Raw genomic sequence first — 21,611 nt, forward strand, 5'->3', positions numbered from 1 at the left:
AACGTTTCAGAATTGTGTAGCAATCTCTTAAACTTGCATAGCAAATTCTGAGGTGAGGCAATACTGAACGACATGTTCCCTTTCCATGTACTTCTTTAAGAAGTGCAACGGCCTTTAACAAAAACAAGAATTCTGTGGAATTAAATGTGTCGCCAACCATAAACGTTTCCAGTGCATAGTGATGAACATCCATAGGTGCAACTATAACCCCAAAAATGTTACGCCGTGACCGCTGTAAAAGTAATACCTGTATCTTCTTTTTTATTTCATATGGGGGACAACAAAACAAAGAAGAGTATCCCTGCCCCCATTTCAAACAAGCTTTGTGACTATTCCGCCTGAATAACGAGACTGTTATTGACCTCATCAGATTGAGTCTTTGATTCCCCCCCGACCCCCAGTTGTTCCATCACGTTGGCCGCCACCATCGCTTGCTGAACCGCATCCGGCTCGTCTTCAGCGAGTGGTGCCATGGCAACGGCCTCAATCTCGTTGTCTCCCTGCGGAATCATGGTAATTGTCTGGACGTGGTCCAAATCTGACTGAATCACAGACATTTCCTGACCGGTACGAGAATCGAGAACACGAATGTTGTTATCTCCTGTGTCGTAAAAAACATACGATGATTTGTCGCTCATCTGGTTCAGAATCGATTGGTCGATGTCTCCCTCGGTAATAATCTCAATATTCTGAAGAGCAGTTTCATCCAGGTCTGTAGTATGTACTACGACAAACTCGGTTGCCTGAAAAAGTTAAGTCTTGTTTTAAAAATAAGGAAACAATATTTTTAAACCTTAGGTAACTACAAGTTGGTTCACATAATTTTTACCTAGGTCATCAATTCAGTTACTTGGATTACATTTGTCTAAACTATTCTACTGACTCAAACTTGAAAAAAACCCCTGGCTACACTCTAACTGTAGACCCGTGAATTGTCAACTTCACCTGTTCCAATTTTCTAATGACGTAATTAGCATTCCGGGTGTTATTGTCTATTTGGTCCCGGAAAAAGAATGTAATTAACCAATCACAAAACAGAACCCACTCGCCATCAGTTTACAATATAAATAAAAATATTTATTGAATTTCATTAAAGAACAATTTCTTTGATAATTGGTAAAATGTTTCTCAATATGAAGGCAAAACCAGCAATACTAGTGGTACAGTTGATGATGAGCCACAAGTTGTAGAATTAATGCATTGTCCACTGAGAAGGATAGTTTATATATTATAGATGGTGAAAGAAGGAAGGAAATGGTTTATTTAACGACGCACTCAACACATTTCATTTACGATTATATGGCATCGGACATATGGTTAAAGACCACACAGATATTGAGGGAGGAAACCCGCTAGCTGGAGCGAGAAATAACCCAATGGGCCCACTGATGGGGATCGATCCCAAACCGATCGTGCATCAAGCCAGCGCTTTACCACTGGACTACGTCCCGCCCCTAGATGGTGAAAGAATGAAAGTTGAAATTGATGAAGAGAAATCAGAAAGTGAAAATATAATCATGGTTGTTGTTTATAGGGACAGAGGGTTTGAAATCAATTTTTCCTGGTCCCTTGAGTGGCCATCACAGACAGGTACAAATGTACATTAAAATATAAGAAAATAACAGGAAGTATCTGATAACTTAAAAGCACACAAGACTGCATTTTTTTAATGGAGAGTTTAATTTAGGAAATAGTATGTTATGAATTCCAAAAATTAAAATGGTCAACATATGTGTGTGATGGACTGCTAATGAAATTGAAACACTTGTTTTAAGTTCATTACTTTGATTAAAAAAAATTTTTAAACTAAATTTGAAGATGTAATTAAAAATTTACTTCAATTGTTTTGAATGTGGAGAGGGGTATTGGATGTATAGTTTACTGTCATTACACCTGTTAAATGTGTGACATCTGTTTTAGAGTTTTTCTGTAATAGTATATTACAAAAACACTAAAATTTCGGGATAAAAAGACAGTTTATTTTGTTATTGTTTGTATCTAGTAACAGTTCATAAAAATCCAGTTTTTAGGTTTTCATTCCAAGGATTTTAATAAATCATAAATAATAAACCTCCTCCTCTCCCAAAACAATTTTCAAAAAATCCAGTGAATAATTCACCGAGTTGTTCAATAATTACCTGTGCATATTCATCCACTTCTTCTGGGGTGGCTTCCTGTATTTCCACGCCCTCAGGTAGAATGTATTCCTGAGTGTCCGCCACGACGGAGGAGAATTCGGCCAACACTGTGGGATATTCCTCACCCTCATCTGAGATTACGTTACCCAGGGACGTACAGCGTACTGAAAAAAAAAAGATAACATAATTTATAACTATAGTCCATCCCATCATTCTATGAAAAAACAATTTGTGAATAATTTCAGTTTGGTTTGATGTAACACGAAAAGTAAGTGTTTTGGAAATAACATAAAAATACTATTTTTGTGTGCAATTTACAAATCAATTGGCTCAGAAATAAATAACAAAGGCATTCTCTGTGGGATGGACTATTGTTACTCTCTCTTCTCACAATATTATAACATCATTTACTAATCAGAACCAGTAAAATTTTGTTTATTATCGCTAAATTTCTAAATTTGTTACAACTATCAACATGTTAAATAGCAATTGCATATCAATTTTCAATCAATTAACAGCTGTCACTAATAAAAAATTTGAAAAAAAAAAAGTTCCTCGTAAAACTCAAACATAATTCCAATTCCAATAGACTTCCTTTTTTACTAAAAATGTACTTGAGGAGACATTTAATTTTTTTTTTTTTTACACTTATGTGGGAGTAAAAGTAGTTTCTAAATTTGGAATGGCGTAAGACATATGAATAAGGACCACACAGATATGGGCTACTCTTTTCAATTAGCAGCAAGGGATCTTTTATATGCACCATCCCACAGACAGCATAGTACATTCATTAGCCTTTGATATACCAGTCGTGGTGCACTGGCTGGAACGAGAAATAGCCCACTGACGGGGATCGATCCCAGACCGACCGTGCATCGAGCAGACGCTTTACCACTGGGCTACGTCCCATCCCCCGGTAAAAATAAAGTTAATTAAATCTGGAATACCTTTAGCCTTGAGATGCCTGTTGAGAGTTCCGTGTTCTGCAAATCCCCTACCACAACGGTTACACTTGTATGGGCGTTCTCCAGTGTGCATTCTAAGATGTCGAGCAAGTGAGCCCTTCTCACGGAATCGTCGCCGACAGAATTTACACAGGTACGGTAAAATACTGTTATGAGTTCTCATATGGACCTTCAAGGCATTCTGAAGAAAAAAACCAGAATCAAAAAACCCCATTCAAATAAATAGAAAAAATAAAGGAATATTTGTTTAATGACACCTCAACACATTTCACTTTATTTCAACGCTTAATATATAAAGAAAACCCCAAACTATTTTACTTCATCTTATTATTATAACATCATTGACTAATGCAAAATAAAAACACCCACAATTTTACCTCATCATCTTATAGTTCACGGGTGGGAATTCTCCTCGGATCCGCATTTTTCCTCTGATGGAACATTGCGTTTCCTCGCATTTTAATTGTCCTTTCCTCCAAAATGTGTCAGATGGCACAGATTTTAACATAGGATTTCAAGAATTATCGGGACACCTCTAGATTCCTCGTTTTTACAATTCACCAATTCCCACCCCTGATAGTTATAACGTCAGTTACTAATGCAAAATACACACATACCCATAGTTTTGATAAACTCACAATTTCACCTCCCTATTTTATAGATATAACGTCATTTACTAATGCAAAATACAAACACATCAACGGTTTTAATAAATCCACATTCTCACCTCTCCATTTTAGTTAAAATATCATTTACTAAATAAATTGCAAAACACAAACACAATTATAGTTTTATTAAAACTTGTGTATTATCACTATCAATGGATATCATCAGATGCCTACTGCAATATTTTTAAGAGGAATGGCACCATACTTCTGAAAATGGAGAGTAACACACTGAAATACACACAAAGTTTTAAAATGAAGAAATAGAAGATTTGTCATGAAAAAGTATCAATTAAATTTCCGCTACATTCATTACAATATAACGTCATGCCATTGGTCCAGACGTAGCAACAGGAGTTTGTTCATTTCTTGATGAAGTAAAAATTATGTCGTCAGGGAATGTCATATCTGATGACTTAATTTTATATGAGCAAGTGGTCTTATTAAGCGTTATTGTTTATGGACCAAAAATAACTCTAAATAAAGTATAGACTATTAGTGTTATTATTAGCAAGTACGATTCGAATTTAATTACAAGTATAGTCTGTTATTTCTTTTATGTTCATCTGGGTATGAACAAAAGAAATCAACTGCAAATTTATGTGAGAATGGCTTTGCCGATTCACAGAGTTTGCGGATCTTTTTTTGTTCATACCCCGATGGACGTAAAAGAAATAACAGACAATCCTTAATTGGCATTTGTCGAGGTTGATATTTTACATATTAAAAAACACAAGAAGTGAATTCTATTTATCCCATAACACTTCTAAAACAACATATTAAATTTGATATTTAGTAAATGACAGTTCTAAAGTCACCTTCATCGTATTATGACACAAATGTAGTTTGACGTCACACTCTCTAAACTAAATCTGACTGAAATGTTACACTCAGGTGTACATGTCTTGTTGGCTTGTAAACAAATAACTCATTGACAGCAAAAATAATAATTAACCGGGTTAATACATTAAAATATCAAATAAGATTATGGCATGGATATTATGAGTAAGTTATAGAATAATAACACAGGGCTAGCTCTGGGTGAACACAAAGTTTCACCAATTTATCTATTAAACTTCAAACATGGCAGAAAACCAGTTATTTTCTAATAAAATGTAGTAAAATTACTTCGCCAACTCAAAATCAAATTTGCCAATTATTTTCAAAATTCGCAGTTGGCGAATTTGGTGACTGCCAGAGCTAGCCCTGATAACACCTTGAAATACTATGTAACGACAACTCACGTGGGTCTTGAAGGACTTGTCACACATCTGACATGTGTAGGGTCTGTCGTTGGTGTGTATCTTGAGGTGTTCCCGGACGTGTGATATCCTCTTGAAGAGCTTGCCACACTCCCCACACTTGTAATTGCGATCCTCGCTGTGTGTAAACAGGTGCTTGTTGAGCGTGTCCTTCGATGTAAACGACTTGTCGCAGTACTCGCATTTGTGAGGTCGGTCACCTGACATAAAAACATTACACATGTTCCAGATTTTATTATCCAATAAATATAGTAAAACCTCTCTAAACACCCATGGGGTATATTTTGGGCCATTACACTGGGTTCAGAGATAAAAATTACATTGAAGAAAAATTCAGGAAAACAACAAAATAGAAGATTACTGTGAGTTTTCATCAAATAACAAGGACAGTTTCTGAACAGTACCAAAAACCAGAAATCCAAGTTGTAAAACTGTTTTAAAAATAAAAGCTGAACTGTTTGTTAGAAAGCTGAAAACTATGTACCATATTTAAATAATGTCATTTTTCAGCGTTTCAGATCAAATCGTGTCAACTTTGTAAAGTTTTTATGCCAAAAACCTTGCTAAAATCAGATACAAATCTGAAAAAATTACATCTCTGTTTAGACATAAAAGAGGTATTTTCCACATCTATTTCAACCTGCTTTTAACACTATCATTCAGTCCAAGCGGTTGTGATAAATTTACACTATCATTGAGTCCAAATGGTTGTGATCATTTACACTATCATTGAGTCCAAGTGGTTGTGATACATTGACACTATCATTGAGTCCAAGCGATTGTGATACATGTACACTATCATTGAGTCTAAGTGGTTGTGATACATTTACCCTAGCATTGACTCAAGCAGTTGCGATAAATTCACACTATCATTGAGTCCAAGTGGTTGTGATAAATTTACACTATCATTGAGTCCAAGTGGTTGCGATTAATTTACACTATCATTGAGTCCAAACACTTGTGATAAATTTACACTATTATTCAGTCCAAGTGATTGTGATCAATTTAACACTAAGTGGTTGTGATAAATTTACCTATGTGACTCTTCATGTGTTGTCGGAGATACCCATGACCCCTGAATGCTCTGTAACACACCGGACACTTGTGTAGCTGACGTGTCGACTCGTTCTTCTCAGAATTCTCGTCCTCTTCAAGACTCGGGGATGGCAGTTCTAGTAGTTGCTTGACCGCTACCTGGGCATCTCTGCAGTAAAACAGTGTTATTAGGTAACACAAATGCAGGACAAACACAGAATGACCCCAAAGCACTGTACAGATAATAAAAAAAACCCCAGAATTCCCAACAGAAATTCATCTCTGGATACCGCTCACTCACACATAAGAGCAATTTACAAAAATCAGAAACAGCTAGCATTAGCTGAATATAAACAAAGTGATTATTTCTCATTAATGGCTACAAAATCCTAATTCAATTACAGACCAAAATATCGAAAACAAGTGGGATATTTTTTTTTACAGCAAATTAAATATATTTTGAGGCAATACTCTGTTGGCCTGTTTAGCAGATGACAAGCACTGCAACACAGCCTTTTAACTAAAGATTAAAAAAGGAAAGGTTTTTCATTTAACGATGCACTCAACACATTTGATTTACGGTTATATGGCATTGGACATATGATTAAGGACCACACAGATATTGAGGGAGGAAACCTGCTGTCGCCACTTCTTGGGCTACTCTTTTTGATAAGCAGCAAGGGATCTTTTATATGCACCATCCCATAGACAGGATAGCACATACCACGGCCTTTGATGTACCAGTCGTGGGGCACTGGCTGGAGCGATAAATAGCCCAAAGGGCCCACCACCAACAGGGATCGATCCCAAACTGACCACGCATCAAGCGAGCGCTTTACCACTGGGCTACAACTAAAGATTAAGAACAACAAATAAATATCAAATCATCACAAATGATCTTACTTATTGATGTTAGTCGGGCCCCCGTTATTAGACTGGGCTGGTTCTATAGCTGTTCCCACAACAGTTCCTGATTCTAAAGTCTGAAAAACAAAACAGAACATGAAAGAAAATGTGCTAGTCTTTCACAATCAACCAAAATCAAAACGAAATATAATTATAAGTAGACCAAAAAATATCACCATGCCAACAATTAAAATATTTCAAATCATGTAATTAAATTTTATTATTAAAAAAAAAAATTGTAATGTAAAATTCATTATTAATTTAGTTGCTTTTTGTTAGTTTTTTTTCTTTGGAATTTGTCACATTAAAATTAATAATCACTTTAAACCTGTTTGACATTTATTCAGATGACCATTCAGAGGTGCAACTATAAATCAAGTTCCCATAATCTCGGACTTAAAGATTGTAATTAATGGAGTTCAATACAAAAATTAACATGGAGATACACATAACACATATATACTCATGTAAAAACGTTCATGTGCACCAAATAAAACAGGGCTCGAAACGGCCTGTGGCCAGGTCACCAAATGTGACCAATGTCCTGTTTGGGCGACTTAAATATTAAAAAACAAATAATGGCGTTAGTTGCCCAAATAATATTATCTTTTTTAGAGCTATAACATATGAGCCACTGTTAATATTTCTATTCCACATTAAAATCTTGCTCATGGTTCACTTACCATAATTTGCCAACATGCATTATTAATTTTTGGGCCACCATATTTTTTGGCAAGTTTCGAACCCTGTAAAATATTTGAAATCTGTGACTTGGAAGTTCACTCCAAAAAAATTCAAATTGTCTCTTGTTTAGGAATACGTAATAAATAATAATTTCATGAAAATTATTTTTGATTTTCACTTCACGATTAAATATTTACATTGTATATGCACAGGAACCTTTTTTTTGCTCACGAGTATAAAGTTTTCCTTTTGACTTTAAAGAAAGACAGAATAAATTGATGGGTCAGATTCCATAAAGTCTTTTTTTTGTAATACAGGAGTAACAAAGAGCTAGATGGTTTTAACCTTCAGTTGAGTTTGGTGTAGAGTCGTCATGTGAGCCTGCAGTTCATCACGTCTCTCTGCCACGAAGTGACACAGTCCACAACGGAATGGCGTGTCGGCCAGATGGGTTCGCAGGTGAAGTCTCAGGGTATCGAACGTACCACAGTCTTCTTTGCACACCTTGGTCACAAAAGAAAATTACAGACACATAAATTTACCTTTAAGATAAAAAAAAGAAAGAAATGTTTTATTTAACGACGCACTCCAACACATTTTATTTACGGTTATATGGCATCAGACTTATGGTTAAGGACCACACAGAGTTTGAGAGGAAACCCGCTGTCGCCACTACATGGGCTACTCTTTTCGATTAGCAGCAAGGGATCTTTTATTTGCACTTCCCACAGGCAGGATAGCACAAACCATCGCCTTTGTTGAACAAGTTATGGATCACTGGTCGGTGCAAGTGGTTTACACCTACCCATTGAGCCTTGCGGAGCACTCACTCAGGGTTTGGAGTCGGTATCTGGATTAAAAATCCCATGCCTCGACTGGGATCCGAACCCAGTACCTACCAGCCTGTAGACCGATGGCCTAACCACGACGCCACCGAGGCTGGTTACCTTTAAGATAATCACAAAAACAACAACAAAAAAAACCCCCACATAAATTTACCTTTAAGGTAGTCACAACAGGTAAATGCACAAACATAAGCATCAATTTATCTTAGCTACAACAGGATATATTTTTATGGCTGGTTATATTTATTTCATTAGTTACAATTTAGCTACATGCAAGAGACATGCAAATAAAAGGAAAACAAAACAATATTTATAAATGAGAACTCAGCACATTTTAGCTTATGGCTATTAATTCAATGTCTGCAATGTATTGTTATTTTAACACTTGGTAATGACAGAGAGGAAACTTAATGCCACCACATGAACTGTTCCTACCAAACAGCAGCAACATTAGGGGTGTAACAAATACACATGGTTGCGAATATGATATGCATCATGAATATTAGATGACGAATAGGAATATTTATTCACGTCCATGAATACAAAAGTGAAAAAGATTTGAAGAAAGGAAGAACAGTATTTTTATTCATTATTGAAGTAAAAATTGATATTGGGGAATCTGTTATATATGCACCATCCCACAAATAGAATAGTATGTATAAGTTACACCATGTGTGGGGCACTGACTGGAATGAAAACCTGTTCAATGGGTCCATAAAAGGGATCGATTCTAGACTGATCATGCACAAGGTAAGTGCTTTACCTAGTGCTAACTCACACAGAACACGTGACTAGATGTAAATGCTAAAATACGAACCTTGCACTGTGTAGGAGTTAACTGAAATACGAACCTTGCACTGTGTAGGAGTTGACTGAAATACGAACCTTGCACTGTGTAGGAGTTGACTGAAATACGAACCTTGCACTGTGTAGGAGTTGACTGAAATACGAACCTTGCACTGTGTAGGAGTTGACTGAAATACGAACCTTGCACTGTGTAGGAGTTAACTGAAATACGAACCTTGCACTGTGTAGGAGTTAACTCGGAGTAATCAGGTTCTTCGCCATCTTCCAGTGTGTCTGCCATGTCTTCCATCTACAGCAGAAAAGCAAAGGAATATTTATTTAACAGCTGTGTGGTGTCCAACATCCCCCACCCACACAACAAACATCATTAACATTTGGTAAAATCTTTAGCCACATTCAAAATTCACTCAACCAAACAAAAGAAATTAAAATTAAGGTTCTTAAAAGAATTGTTTTTATCCGATTTTCAAATTAGTATTTTTAAAAATTTAATCATGAAATAAATTAAGCAAATGGACTTTAATTCAAATCTGGCAATTTGGATAACAATAGTTTAAACCTGGATGTTATAATAATGATTTTGACTGCTATCGCTACAGCTAAAAATAAGTTTCTTTTGTTTAACGACACCACTAGAGCAAATTGATTTATTAATCATTGGCTACTGGATGTCAAACATTTGGTAACCTGCTACATTTTTCTATTAGTAGCAAGGGATCTTTATATGCACCATCCCACAGACAGGATAGCACATACCACAGCCTTTGATATACCAGTCTTGGTGCACTGGCTGGAACGAGAAATAGCCCAATGGGCCCACCGACAGGGACTACCACTACAGAGACTATTCCAAATTAACAACTACGGACAGGAGAGTAGGTGGCAGGAGAGACAAAACATAACATACCACAATAATTTCTCCCTCTTCTATAGATCCGGTTGTCACCACGGTGTCAATACTACCATCTGTGAGCGGAACTTCTGTGGCCGATTTCTCACTGTCAACCACTTCAGTCTTGATTGTCACGGTCAGTTGATGGTCAGTGTCGTTTGGAACGTTTGCTTCTCCTCTAGCGATGTCTGCCCCATCACTTGGCTGTAAAGCATGACCAGCGTTTGCCATAGCAGCTGGGATGTTTGGAATAAAATTCCACTTCATTCCATATCGAGGTAAATCCTGATCAGATTTTGAAGTACATGGGTTTCTGAAAAACAAAACAAAAACGCCCAGGAACATTAAGGTTTTTTTCCAGACTTGATCACATGAGTGTGAGTGTGAGTGTGAGAGACACTGTAAGGTTTGTTTTGTTTTGTTTTTTAATATTTGATGGATATGTCACATCTCTTTCTTCAACCCACCTCCAAAGCATACATGTACATTGTTCAAAACAACAACAAAATTCTATTGGTGATGGATATAAAAAAAATTAATTTGCCTCGTTCACAGCCCACAACCCCAAATAATTGCTGGAACAGTCTTAAGGGGCATCTTGTTTTCATTGTCCAAAACTAAATAAAGAGAAAGATTCAAATTTGTCAAGGTACAAAAAATAACATTCTAATTAAAAATAATGTTATAAATGTACAGGCCAAAGGATTTTGTTTTGCCTTAAATAATAAAAGAATTAATATTGTTTCTGCCCAAGTCTTAGCCAAACTGGGATTACTAATAAGTGATCAAAACTACTAACATGCTTACGACTTTCAGAATATTATTTTGTATTATTTACATGTAATTAATTTTCATATACTATTAAATACTTAAAATGACATTATCTTAATGCCAACTGGATTTTCATAAGTCATAAAACCTATTGGTCTGACAAGACTCAATGTGCAGTCTTAAATTAAAGGTGTCTTATGAAAAATCTAATAGTATCAAAAGTTAGTTTTGTTTAACGACACCACTAGAGCACACTGATTTATTAATCATCGGCTATTGGATGTTAAACATATGGCAATTTTGACAAGTCATAGAGGAAACCTGCTACATTTTCGTCATTAATAGCAAGGTATCTTTTATATGCTCTATCCCAGACAGGATAGCACATACCACTGCCTATGATATACCAGTTGTGGTGCACTTCCTGGAACGAGAAATAGCCCAATGGGCCCACTGGTGGAGATCGATCCTAGATCGACGCACATCTGGCTTTACCACTGGGCTAGGTCTCGTCCTCTAATAGTATCATGTTACAGACTTCGGCCCAAAACACATCTATAGGAGGTCCAAATCTTCCTTCAGACTTTACCTGGATCTTAAATGTCTAGTCAAAGCACCAGATTCTGAAAATTTTCTTCCACATTTCTGACACTTATATGGTCTATCACCTATTAAAAAACACATGACAACATGAATGATACAGCCAGGTACATACACAAAAAAATCTTTGCGAAAATTGTTCAATATATATAAAAACAAACAATCAGATAAGCTAATATAAATGCTGAATAAAAAATGACAAGTCCTTGAGGTTAGTACCTACTATCAGAGTTCAGCAACATAGGTGATAAACTGTATTACTTGCAAAAACACACAATTTTAATAAAACTGTAAATGTGTTTGTATTTTTCATTACTAAAATTAAGGGACAACTCTGCTATATTTGTATAATTAAGGGATAACTGTATTTGACCATTTGAGAACATCAATGCTGGTTTTACTGTCCCAAATGGAGCTTTACTGGCGACATAAAGCAGACGTGGTATAATAGACATTTATGATAGCAAAACCATCATTAACGTCTCTGCAATTCTGAGATATTGAAACCAAAGTGAATTTTGCCCGTGTGCTTACACATTTTGAAATTTCAAGTACTTTCTAGGTTTTCGAGAACTTGTGAGAATCCTGTAAAATATATTACAGGACTGAAAGCTGAGACTGCGACTTTACCATTTTAAATATTATTAAGGTACAGCAATGAGTTTTATTATCAAACCTGTGTGTCTCCTCATATGTCTGGTGAGAGAGCCCTTCGTCTTGAAGGCGTACGTACAGCCGGCGGCACGACACACAAAGCCCCGCTTGTTGGTGTGTGTCAGCATGTGAGTCTTCAATACATTGTGCTGAAAAACAACCACAGAATTACAACTATGTCAGCCTTACAGCACACTCCATTCCTCTCATCTGGTACAGATGTCAAAGGTTACTATTTATATTCAACAGATGACAAAGTGTATTAGACAGTGCTGGAGCAAAACCTCAAATTCAGGCAATAATGATATTGATATTCAGACAAAATGTGCTAGCCTGAGACCTTTTCACCATGTATTTCCATCATTCTACCTTAAAAATGAGTTATAATCTGTGTAAAAACACGTAGTGATTCATTTGCAACCCTATATAGCTGTTTGGCAGTAATACTAATATGAATAAATGTTGTTATGCAGATTTGGGCATTTTTGTTTAATTCGGACAAAGCCAGCCTGCCCCCCCTCTACAAAAATGGGAGCCTGTACGCCTATGATAGAGGAACAGCTGCTGAAGAATTATAGACATTCAGAAATGCATTGAAAGTTATTTTATTGTCATTAAAACTAAAAATTTCTGTATTTTTGAGGTGAAATATTTTAAGTTCAACTTCCTTGTACCTAATTTGAGTGTGTTTATTTTGTCAGGGTTTCTATCAGAAGGTTCGGTGGGTAAAATTATGTACCCTAAAACCTTGGAAATTAATGGCTATAATTTTTTGATAAATCATAGTAAGTAGTAAGAGAACTGCTGTTTAAACTATGTCAAAGCAAATGAAATGCAGCATCCAATTTCAAAACATTTCAAACTTATAACCACTTAGTAGGGGCATTTACGATCTGTTTTGTTTATATTACATACCCTCAAACAGGGTTCACCCTGGATAAAAAATACCTGTAGCCAAAATATTAGCCAAATGGAATTTTTATTAGCCATATTGAAAATGCTTTAGCCAAATTTGTTTTATGCAGTACTGTATAGAGTATTTATATATGAATATGAAAATGCATCTTTTTCAGCTAATTGTATACAAACTGGAATAAATAGGAATAACACAACCTCAATGGGGGTAGGGGCAGTTAATATATTACTTTGAGTTTTCAGCGGGGGTGGGTGGGAATGGAGTTATGTATTATCTTCAGAGTTTGAAGCCAGTATCCCATACACCCACCCCCACTTCTAAGGCCTATGGCATTAAATTAACAAACATACAGAAATGTGGGGGTGGGTGGATGTTTATGGAGGGTGTGTTTTTTTTTTTTTTTTTTATAGAGCTCATGATAGTTTGAATTGCTTTTTTTTCTTTTGCTTTTTTCAAGTGACCCATCAATTCCCCACACCAAACAATTTCATAATTTGTGCCATGTTGTTGCTGTTGATTTCAGCGTCGTGTTAAATGCTTGTTATTTCTGCTTGCAAAATACCTCGGCTAAGAATGCCAACTTCACAGTATACTCCATTTATATAAAAAAAAAACACCCACAAAAACACCCCCCAAAACACCGTTAAAATTAAAATTTACGGTCTTTTTAAAATACAGCTAACTTATTATATGTCACCTCGCAGTCTTACAAATGTATATCTAAAATTATCTAACAAATATGATTACTGTAAACTAATTTCATTCAGTGTACATTTAACTGCAATTTGTTTTAATACGGCATGTTCATTTCCCGCGATCGCGATCTGCATGCATGCTCTCGACCATGGGTACAAAATTAACAAAGACAAAGGAATAAACAAAAACTGCAGTTAGGTATTCATTGCTGCGAACAACTATTGTTTTTCTACAAATTTACATCAAGATTTACTTTTGCGTAATCGTATTGCTTAATGTCCGCAACGATTTCTCTTGACACACGGGTGTCAGCTGACTCTGAAGCGTGACGTATATTAACACCGAGAGCTGTTCTCAGTTCAGCCAATGAACGTTCTTCCTAATGTTCGCGAACTATTTGACTGGTGTTCGTCGTGTCCATTTGGTTTAACTTGAAGCGCACAAACCAGTCTAGCGAACGTTTTGTTTTCGCTCGGTCTGGCTGAACTCAGACTTTGAGATAGCCTACATGTCTTTAGACCCTGAACTGGCATGTATATTCAAATTGACACGCATTGTCGGTCTGTTTTTATTACTTTGGTTCATGATTTTACAAAGTAAAAATAACAAGTTACAGATCTTCCAGACATTGTTGTCAAACATTTTGAATGCATGCTGTTAAAATTAATAACTGTGATTATTAAAATAAGCAAACATCATAAGGCCTACGCTGTATTCTGGATTTATTATAACTAATCGAACTAATTGAATATTTGGTATTATTATTATTATGTTTGAGGTGTTGGATAGATTATGTAACCGTTTGTTCACCGTTTTAGCCACTTGCAACTTTTATTAGCTTTTTTTTTTTTTTTTAATTAGCCAATGGCTAATTTGGCTACCGACAGCGCGAGCCCTGCTCAAATTATTTTCTGGTAGAAAGCCTGTTTGTGTATACTTATTTTTGTACAACATTTATTACCTTGTCTTTGGTGCCATCTAAACCCTGGAAGCATTTAGTCTTGCAATTTGACATCCAGTTAACATTTATTAAATACATGTAGGCAGTATTTGTTAGCTACCTGCCACTTATTAATGACATTCTAACGATAAGTACTAAAATGATGTCTGACCTCTTTGAATGTACACCCGCATAAATCACAGTTGTACGGACGTTCTGTCGAGTTCTCCACCTTAACGACTCTCTGTTTCTTATAGCTGGGGTCTGCATCGTCGTCGTCATCAACGTAAGACGTGGAATCAGCCTTGTTTTCGTCGGAATCAGAATCCCCATCCACAGTGTGGTCACACTTGATGTGCCATCGCAGACTTGCTTCTCTAAAATCAATACCATTTATTAAAAATGAAATAATCATATAAATAAAATAAAAAGAAAGCAATGTGTTCACTTAAGGTTATGTGGAGCTATTTAAGATATTACCATATTGATATATTCACATGCTAAGAGTAAGAGGAGCTAAAAATTACTCTCTTTGAACCAATCTCAGGGTAATGATAGTGAAAGACCCAGTAATAAGGCCGAACTTTTTTTTTTACACTGTACTTGTTTCCTATTACATGCTGGGAAAATATAGAGTAGGTAGGTAGGAAAAACATTTTATTTTGGAAAATAATTTTATTTATGAATATTAAATAAAGGTGTTGACTACCGGTATCCAAAATAACCTCTGCATGTATAGAAATGCATTATGCAAACCAACAATACCATTCATCACAGTATTTTCCCTAAAAATGAAGTAAGGCATGGTAAAGTGACGTTTTGGGGGCATATTTTATGTGCAGTTTTAAATATAAGGGCTTTTTTTTCCCATTATACAATTTTCAAAAGGACAAAAACCGTATGGCCATTTTATTTTCTATACCTATTTCATAACTTAATTGAAAAAGAGGAAATATGTAGTACTATCCACATAGGTGTGTTTAAAGGGATCTTTTTACATGAGCAACTTATAAATTTATAAAAGGCAAGGCATTTTGATTGTGAGGGCAACATGGTGCTAACCTATCTGTGGGAGAGTACATACAAAAGACCCCTTGCTGTTTAATAATAGGCAGAATGTTTACTCTCATACTAACACTTAACTTCTGTACTGGTCCAGGACAGACTTGGTTGAACCTTAATTGGACAGAAACCAGTAAATAAGTTATATAACAATTTCTTTCAATGAAAACTGAAAAGAAGGGTTCTATATTTATCTGTCCAACAATAACATTTAAAAAAAATGTTATGAATATTATCTTTCCTAGTGTATCTAAGAAATGGTAGACTTACCAATTTTATCATTTGCAATGTTAGTTTTATTCTGTATGCATCCAGTATTAAAGTACACACTTGGTTTGAAGCAATCAATTGGTCCAATGAATAGAAATGCAGTACAAATGCTCATGATGCTCAAATGAATGTTGAAAAGTAAAGTTTGTTTTATTTAACGACGCCACTAGAGCACATTGATTTTTATCTTTAATATCATTGGCTATTGGACGTCAAACACATGGTCATTCTGACACTGTTTTAGAGGAAACCCGCTGTCGCCACACAGGCTACTCTTTCAAAAGAATGTTGATGTAAAACTTAAATCATGTTAGAATTATTAACAAGAACATTGTAATGAAATATTAAAAAAAAGAAAAAAAAAATTGCGTTCAATTTCTTTCTAGTCAGCATGAACTTTTTTAGCGGAAACCCGCGAAGTTCCCAGTGACCACTTACAAAAAATAACGGGTCGCCAATAAAACTAAATTTGCGACAGTAAAACCACTGATATATGTCCGCAAATCGGAAAACACAGTAGGGTTATCCCCTAAATAACATCAAATTAGTGCTTGTAATAGTTTTGGAATGTTTTCGTGGAAATCGTTGTTATATTAAAAAAAACATTTCTGGATATACAAAAAAAGTTTTAAGGTCAGCAGATTCAAATTAGGGTCGGTCGGGTAACCGGAAACAAACAATATTTTATGATACGCCTAAAGGTACCACAAATTTATCAACTTTAAAAAAAAAAAAAAAAAGTAAATTAATTACAATTACATTTGAGGAAGCCTGTATGTTACGCATGTGTGTGTGTGTATATACATGTATTTCTTTCGGTAATAAGACATTTTTTTCTGTAATATGATCAATGCTAACATACCTGTTAAACTTTCTGTCACATTTGTTACAGCCATATGTATTTCTTTCTGTAATAAGTTCAACGCTTACATCCACAGCTTTCTTTCTCTTCCTTCCTGAAAATACACAAGTAATTTTTATAGCCGAGTTCATGTACTTTGTATGAGTTTACTACCTTCAACCATATTAATGGATACCCTGACAACTAGAAAATAGATGCTATAAATTCCTTGCAGCTTACTAATTGATAATTACCATACTGCATGTGACATTTAGCGTTCTGGAATCGGAAACCAAAACTCACGTTTCTTAACCTTGCATTCTCCATTCTGTGGATGAAGTTCTTCCTTTATGGACAACTGCGGCAGGATGAGACGTCGGTGAATGTGGGATCTGGAATACGTAACTTTGAGGTTGTCATGCTCCATCTTGTGTTCCAGGTATGAAGATATACTCCGGAACACCTTCTGACACTTCTTACAGATGTGAATATCTTCATCGCTGTCATTTTCAGAATCTGTGCATAGCAAAAAAACTAAACAAATAAAATCAGTATACACATTTAGTGAAAACAAATTCTCATTCAATCAACCAGTAGAAAGGTGACAAAAAGCTGTGCTAGAAAAAAAAAAACGTCTAGCACACGTCAACTAGACGGTAATGCACCCTTTTCATTGGTTCATTGGTCTCGTCGTTTAGGAGGTAGACGACTGTTGCTACCTGTTCATTACATCAGGGTTGTGACATCACAGTACAAAAATAAAATGCAATGAATTTCATAATAATTATACTAAAAATATAAGACTAATTAAACTAAAAAATATTTCTGGCACTCGTCCTTTTACAGATGGTTTTTCTAACACTTGTATCAAGAAAATCACTCCTTGGCGCTTGCACTAAGGATTGATTTTCTTGAGACTTGTCAGAAAAACCATCTACAAAAGGACGAGTGCCAGAAACTACTATTTTCATATCTCCTAAGTTCAAGGGCCATACCTGTCAAAAATGAGTAATTTTCCATGAAAGTCAAACTTGATCAGGAAGAAATAGAATATAAATTTGTATTCATTAGATACCACTTATCTTACAACTTGTTTAAAGACGTATCCAACTCGCTTTTGCTCATTAAATGTTTGTGGATTATTTTAAACAATTTGCAAGAGGATTTAAACAAGATTTATTCAACAAGACATTACACTGATTTATTTTTATCAATAAAAAATACAATGTACTTCCATCAACAAAACCCATATATAATACATACCAAGACAATATTTCTAGCCTATAGTGCACTATTAAGGTCGAACACAAGTCACTTTTCGCACCCTTGTTTTGGCTTTGTACACAATAAATATAACACAGCCAATAATAATTTTTTGATAAGATATATTTGATAAAAGGTACTTTTTATTTCTTTCATCTTTTAAAATTAATATTTTGTCCAGAATTATGAAAAATAAAAGCATACCGACATGTAAACAGCGTCGTCTGCTGGTTATAGAATCTTGACAGGAGTCAACGTTAGTAGACCAGTTTTAATGTGGGGAAGCATTGTAATAATACAGCTAATTCTGAATTTGAATGACATTTTCTTACAACAACACTTAACTAGGTACACGACTAGGTCCAAAGAAACAAAGCTGTATGGGTGTTTCCGCTATAAATTGAGAAACGTCATATGTTTTCGATAGTTTTATTGGCTGTCTATTTTTTTCCCTTGTAATGGTAATGTAGGGCCTACATTTCGTGCAATAATTTACATCAAATTCTTCTTTTAAAAATGAAATCATAAAATGTTTGAAACTTGTAAAAAATACTGAATAATTTTCAAAACAATAAATAGTTTAACTAAAAACATATTTGCATTATGTTCTTGTCATAGATTAATGTCTAATCCTCTTCTACGTATCAAGTAGAACTAAACTTTGGATTGTCACCGTAAGTACTCTGATAGAGGTAGAAAATTATACATTTCATAAAATATAACTCCACCAAACCACCTTGGTTTGTACTAAATATAAGTGTAGGCTACATGTAAACAGATCCCCACTACAAATTACTGAAAAGAACTTTGCTGTAGATAACATAAGACGTAACCCAACTAGTCGTCCATAATTTTTATTGTACAGTGTAAGGATCACGTGGCATATCATTTAACTTTGACAGGTCTAATGTCAGAGTAGCAGACAATTAACTTTGCAGGTGTTTCTGATAATTGGAGTTCACTATGTTAAGCTTTTTTTTTCTTCCAAAATATTGCATTAGCAAAAACTGATAACATGCACAATATATATCTTATTATTTAATTAAAACATAGTTTGTAGCTTGACTTAAGCATTTTTAATGCTGAGAGAGAAAAGAAGAAGACACTTTGTTGTTTCTGTTCAGGCGGATAGTAACGTAATATCTCGCGATACATGCACATGGCTTCTAGATTATGGTAGCCCCACTACCATGGCTAGTGATATTCAATGTTGGGCTAGTAAATAACTACTATTGCCATGCCCGATGGCTAGAGAATTTTTGTGTTAAATGTTGCAGTTAAGTCCATTTTGTAAATATAAATATCCTGACCCCACCCGAACCCCCCAATGTTAGTGTTTATAAGCTCTATCTTCCTCTAGGTGACATATCTGATTATTACTATTGTTTAGTAAAATTATTTTAACTTAAAAATAAAGTAGGGCTAGTAAATTTTTAACCGTGGCTAGTAAAAATGTTTAATCACTGATTCCATGGCTAGTGGATTTGAAAACAATTTTAGAAGCCCTGATCATGCAGTTACAAATAAAGTATCAAAAACATATGGGTGCGAAAAGTGACTGTGGTCGACCTTAGTACACACTCAGTTATATTGCCAAAATGATGTTATGGGAAGTTCTATAGATAGTATAGTCCTGGGCCCCATTCCACGAACAAATTGTAACTAAGGTTAATTGTAGTGATTTAAGGTGAGTTTTACAACTGGCACCATAAACTTTACAGCCGTTCCACAAAGCAACCCTACGGTAGTCGTAAGTGCCCCTTTAATTATTAATAGATTATTTGCAAAGAAGTGCAAATTGGTTAAATAATAAATTGTTTACCGACTTTTCGGAACATGTTGGATGTATTCATTGGTATAGGACAACCATGAAGTAACTTTGTCAATTTATTCGGTAAGCAATAATTGCCGAATGCATAAGACATGAGTTATCTCCCTTATTTTCGTGTGAAGGTCGTTAGGCCTAGACTGTTTTTCATCGATCACAGTTTCATAAAAGGTATTTGGTATATATTAGATCCATTTTTACACAGAGTTAGTATCCTTCTTAGAAAATTATCAAATCATCATCTAACTGCCATCTAGGTTAGTGGCTTACAACTGCCTCGTACCAATTGTACATTTTCACTGCAACTTACGATGATAGTAAGTTACGCCACGTCATGGAACGGGCCGACGATCGTAGAAAAAACTTAAGGTCTCGATGGTAAATATTTACGACAATATTTGGGCTAAGATCGCTTCGTGGAACGGGGCCCTGGAACTGGAAGACATTACATGACAAAACCGTTTTTTTGTGGTTTTTTCCTTTAATTTTTTGGGTTATTTTCTTTTTTGCTCTTGCTTTATGTTAGTTTACTATAAAGTTAACCTTAAAAAACTATACAGACTGCGTAACAAACATCGGTGTTTGGCCTACAATGCTAATGCACGACTTAAAACCTCTAAACTGTGTATAAACACAAAAATACCTTCAAAGATGACACTGTTTAACTTCTAAATAAGAACATACAGAGCACAAAGGTTTTAAGTGGAATAGAGCATTTCACACAGTGTGATGTTTAACTTCACAAATACACAAATTTCGTCTGCTTTTCACGCACCTGGGTACAACGACAATTGTAATCTGTCGGTTGTTGGTTTGTCGTTCTCGCTCATGGCCGCGTTTTGCGACAATCTGCAATCTGGTACAAATATTCGGAAATGATCGGACATTATCGGAAATCAGGGGGCATTTCAATATACTCAAAAAATAATTTTATAAAAAATGAACTAACTAACTAACTAACTAACTAAATAAATAAATAAATAACGTATATTGCTGTTTTATTTATATTCTGATCAAAGTTGTTTGTTTGTTGTTGTTTTTTTGTGGAGGTTACAAATCATACACTAAAAATAGAACTTTTTTTTTATTCCAAAGGGAGGGATATATATATATATTATAATCTGTTAAAAGAACCAATTAATTTATAATTATCTGTTAAAAGAGTTGATTCATTTCAACTCTTCTGGTTACACTATCATTCACTAAAAAGCAGAATCGAAACAACTTCAAACGATCTAGGCCTACTTGCCCACCTGCGGTGTACAAATGTGTACGTCAAATCTGTATGTGTAAATCGCTGGCACAAGCTACTGTAAATTATGTAATCAGTTTTGTATGTGACGTTTAAATATGTTCTATGGATCACCGATCTGAAATAAAAATCTATTATTATTATTATTATTATTATTATTATTAATAATGGCCTGTACTTATTTGATTATGGTAAACAATAATTTAAAAAAATACAACACTACGCATTGGGTCCATGTTTATCTTGTTGCAAAAATACAGACATGTAAATGGATGTCTAACAATTGGTAAGTTTTACTCATGTAGTCTTCAGGGGGCGA

General features: G+C 35.1%; 1 protein-coding gene across 2 annotated transcripts; it reads right to left on the bottom strand.

The window, feature by feature from the left end:
- Positions 1–241: 241 nt before the first annotated feature.
- Positions 242–20,873, bottom strand: LOC121379050 (zinc finger protein 569-like). 2 transcript variants are annotated; one of them, XM_041507498.1, is made up of 15 exons: positions 20,816–20,873; positions 17,253–17,465; positions 16,971–17,064; positions 14,949–15,153; positions 12,247–12,373; positions 11,560–11,638; positions 10,215–10,512; positions 9,522–9,596; positions 8,001–8,159; positions 6,969–7,048; positions 6,065–6,234; positions 5,013–5,230; positions 3,086–3,284; positions 2,139–2,302; positions 242–743 (listed from the first exon to the last, which is right to left on the bottom strand). In XM_041507498.1, exons 1-15 carry the CDS (start codon positions 20,868–20,870, stop codon positions 330–332), a joined length of 2,550 nt encoding a protein of 849 aa, XP_041363432.1. In that variant the 5' UTR covers positions 20,871–20,873; the 3' UTR covers positions 242–329. The 2 variants fall into 2 exon arrangements, with proteins under 2 accessions (XP_041363432.1, XP_041363433.1); XM_041507499.1 differs by lacking the exon at positions 20,816–20,873 and adding an exon at positions 20,684–20,814.
- Between the last annotated feature and the right edge of the window lie 738 nt (positions 20,874–21,611).

The sequence above is a fragment of the Gigantopelta aegis genome, chromosome 8 (genome assembly GCF_016097555.1).
Source record: "Gigantopelta aegis isolate Gae_Host chromosome 8, Gae_host_genome, whole genome shotgun sequence".
NCBI classification, from domain to species: domain Eukaryota; kingdom Metazoa; phylum Mollusca; class Gastropoda; order Neomphalida; family Peltospiridae; genus Gigantopelta; species Gigantopelta aegis.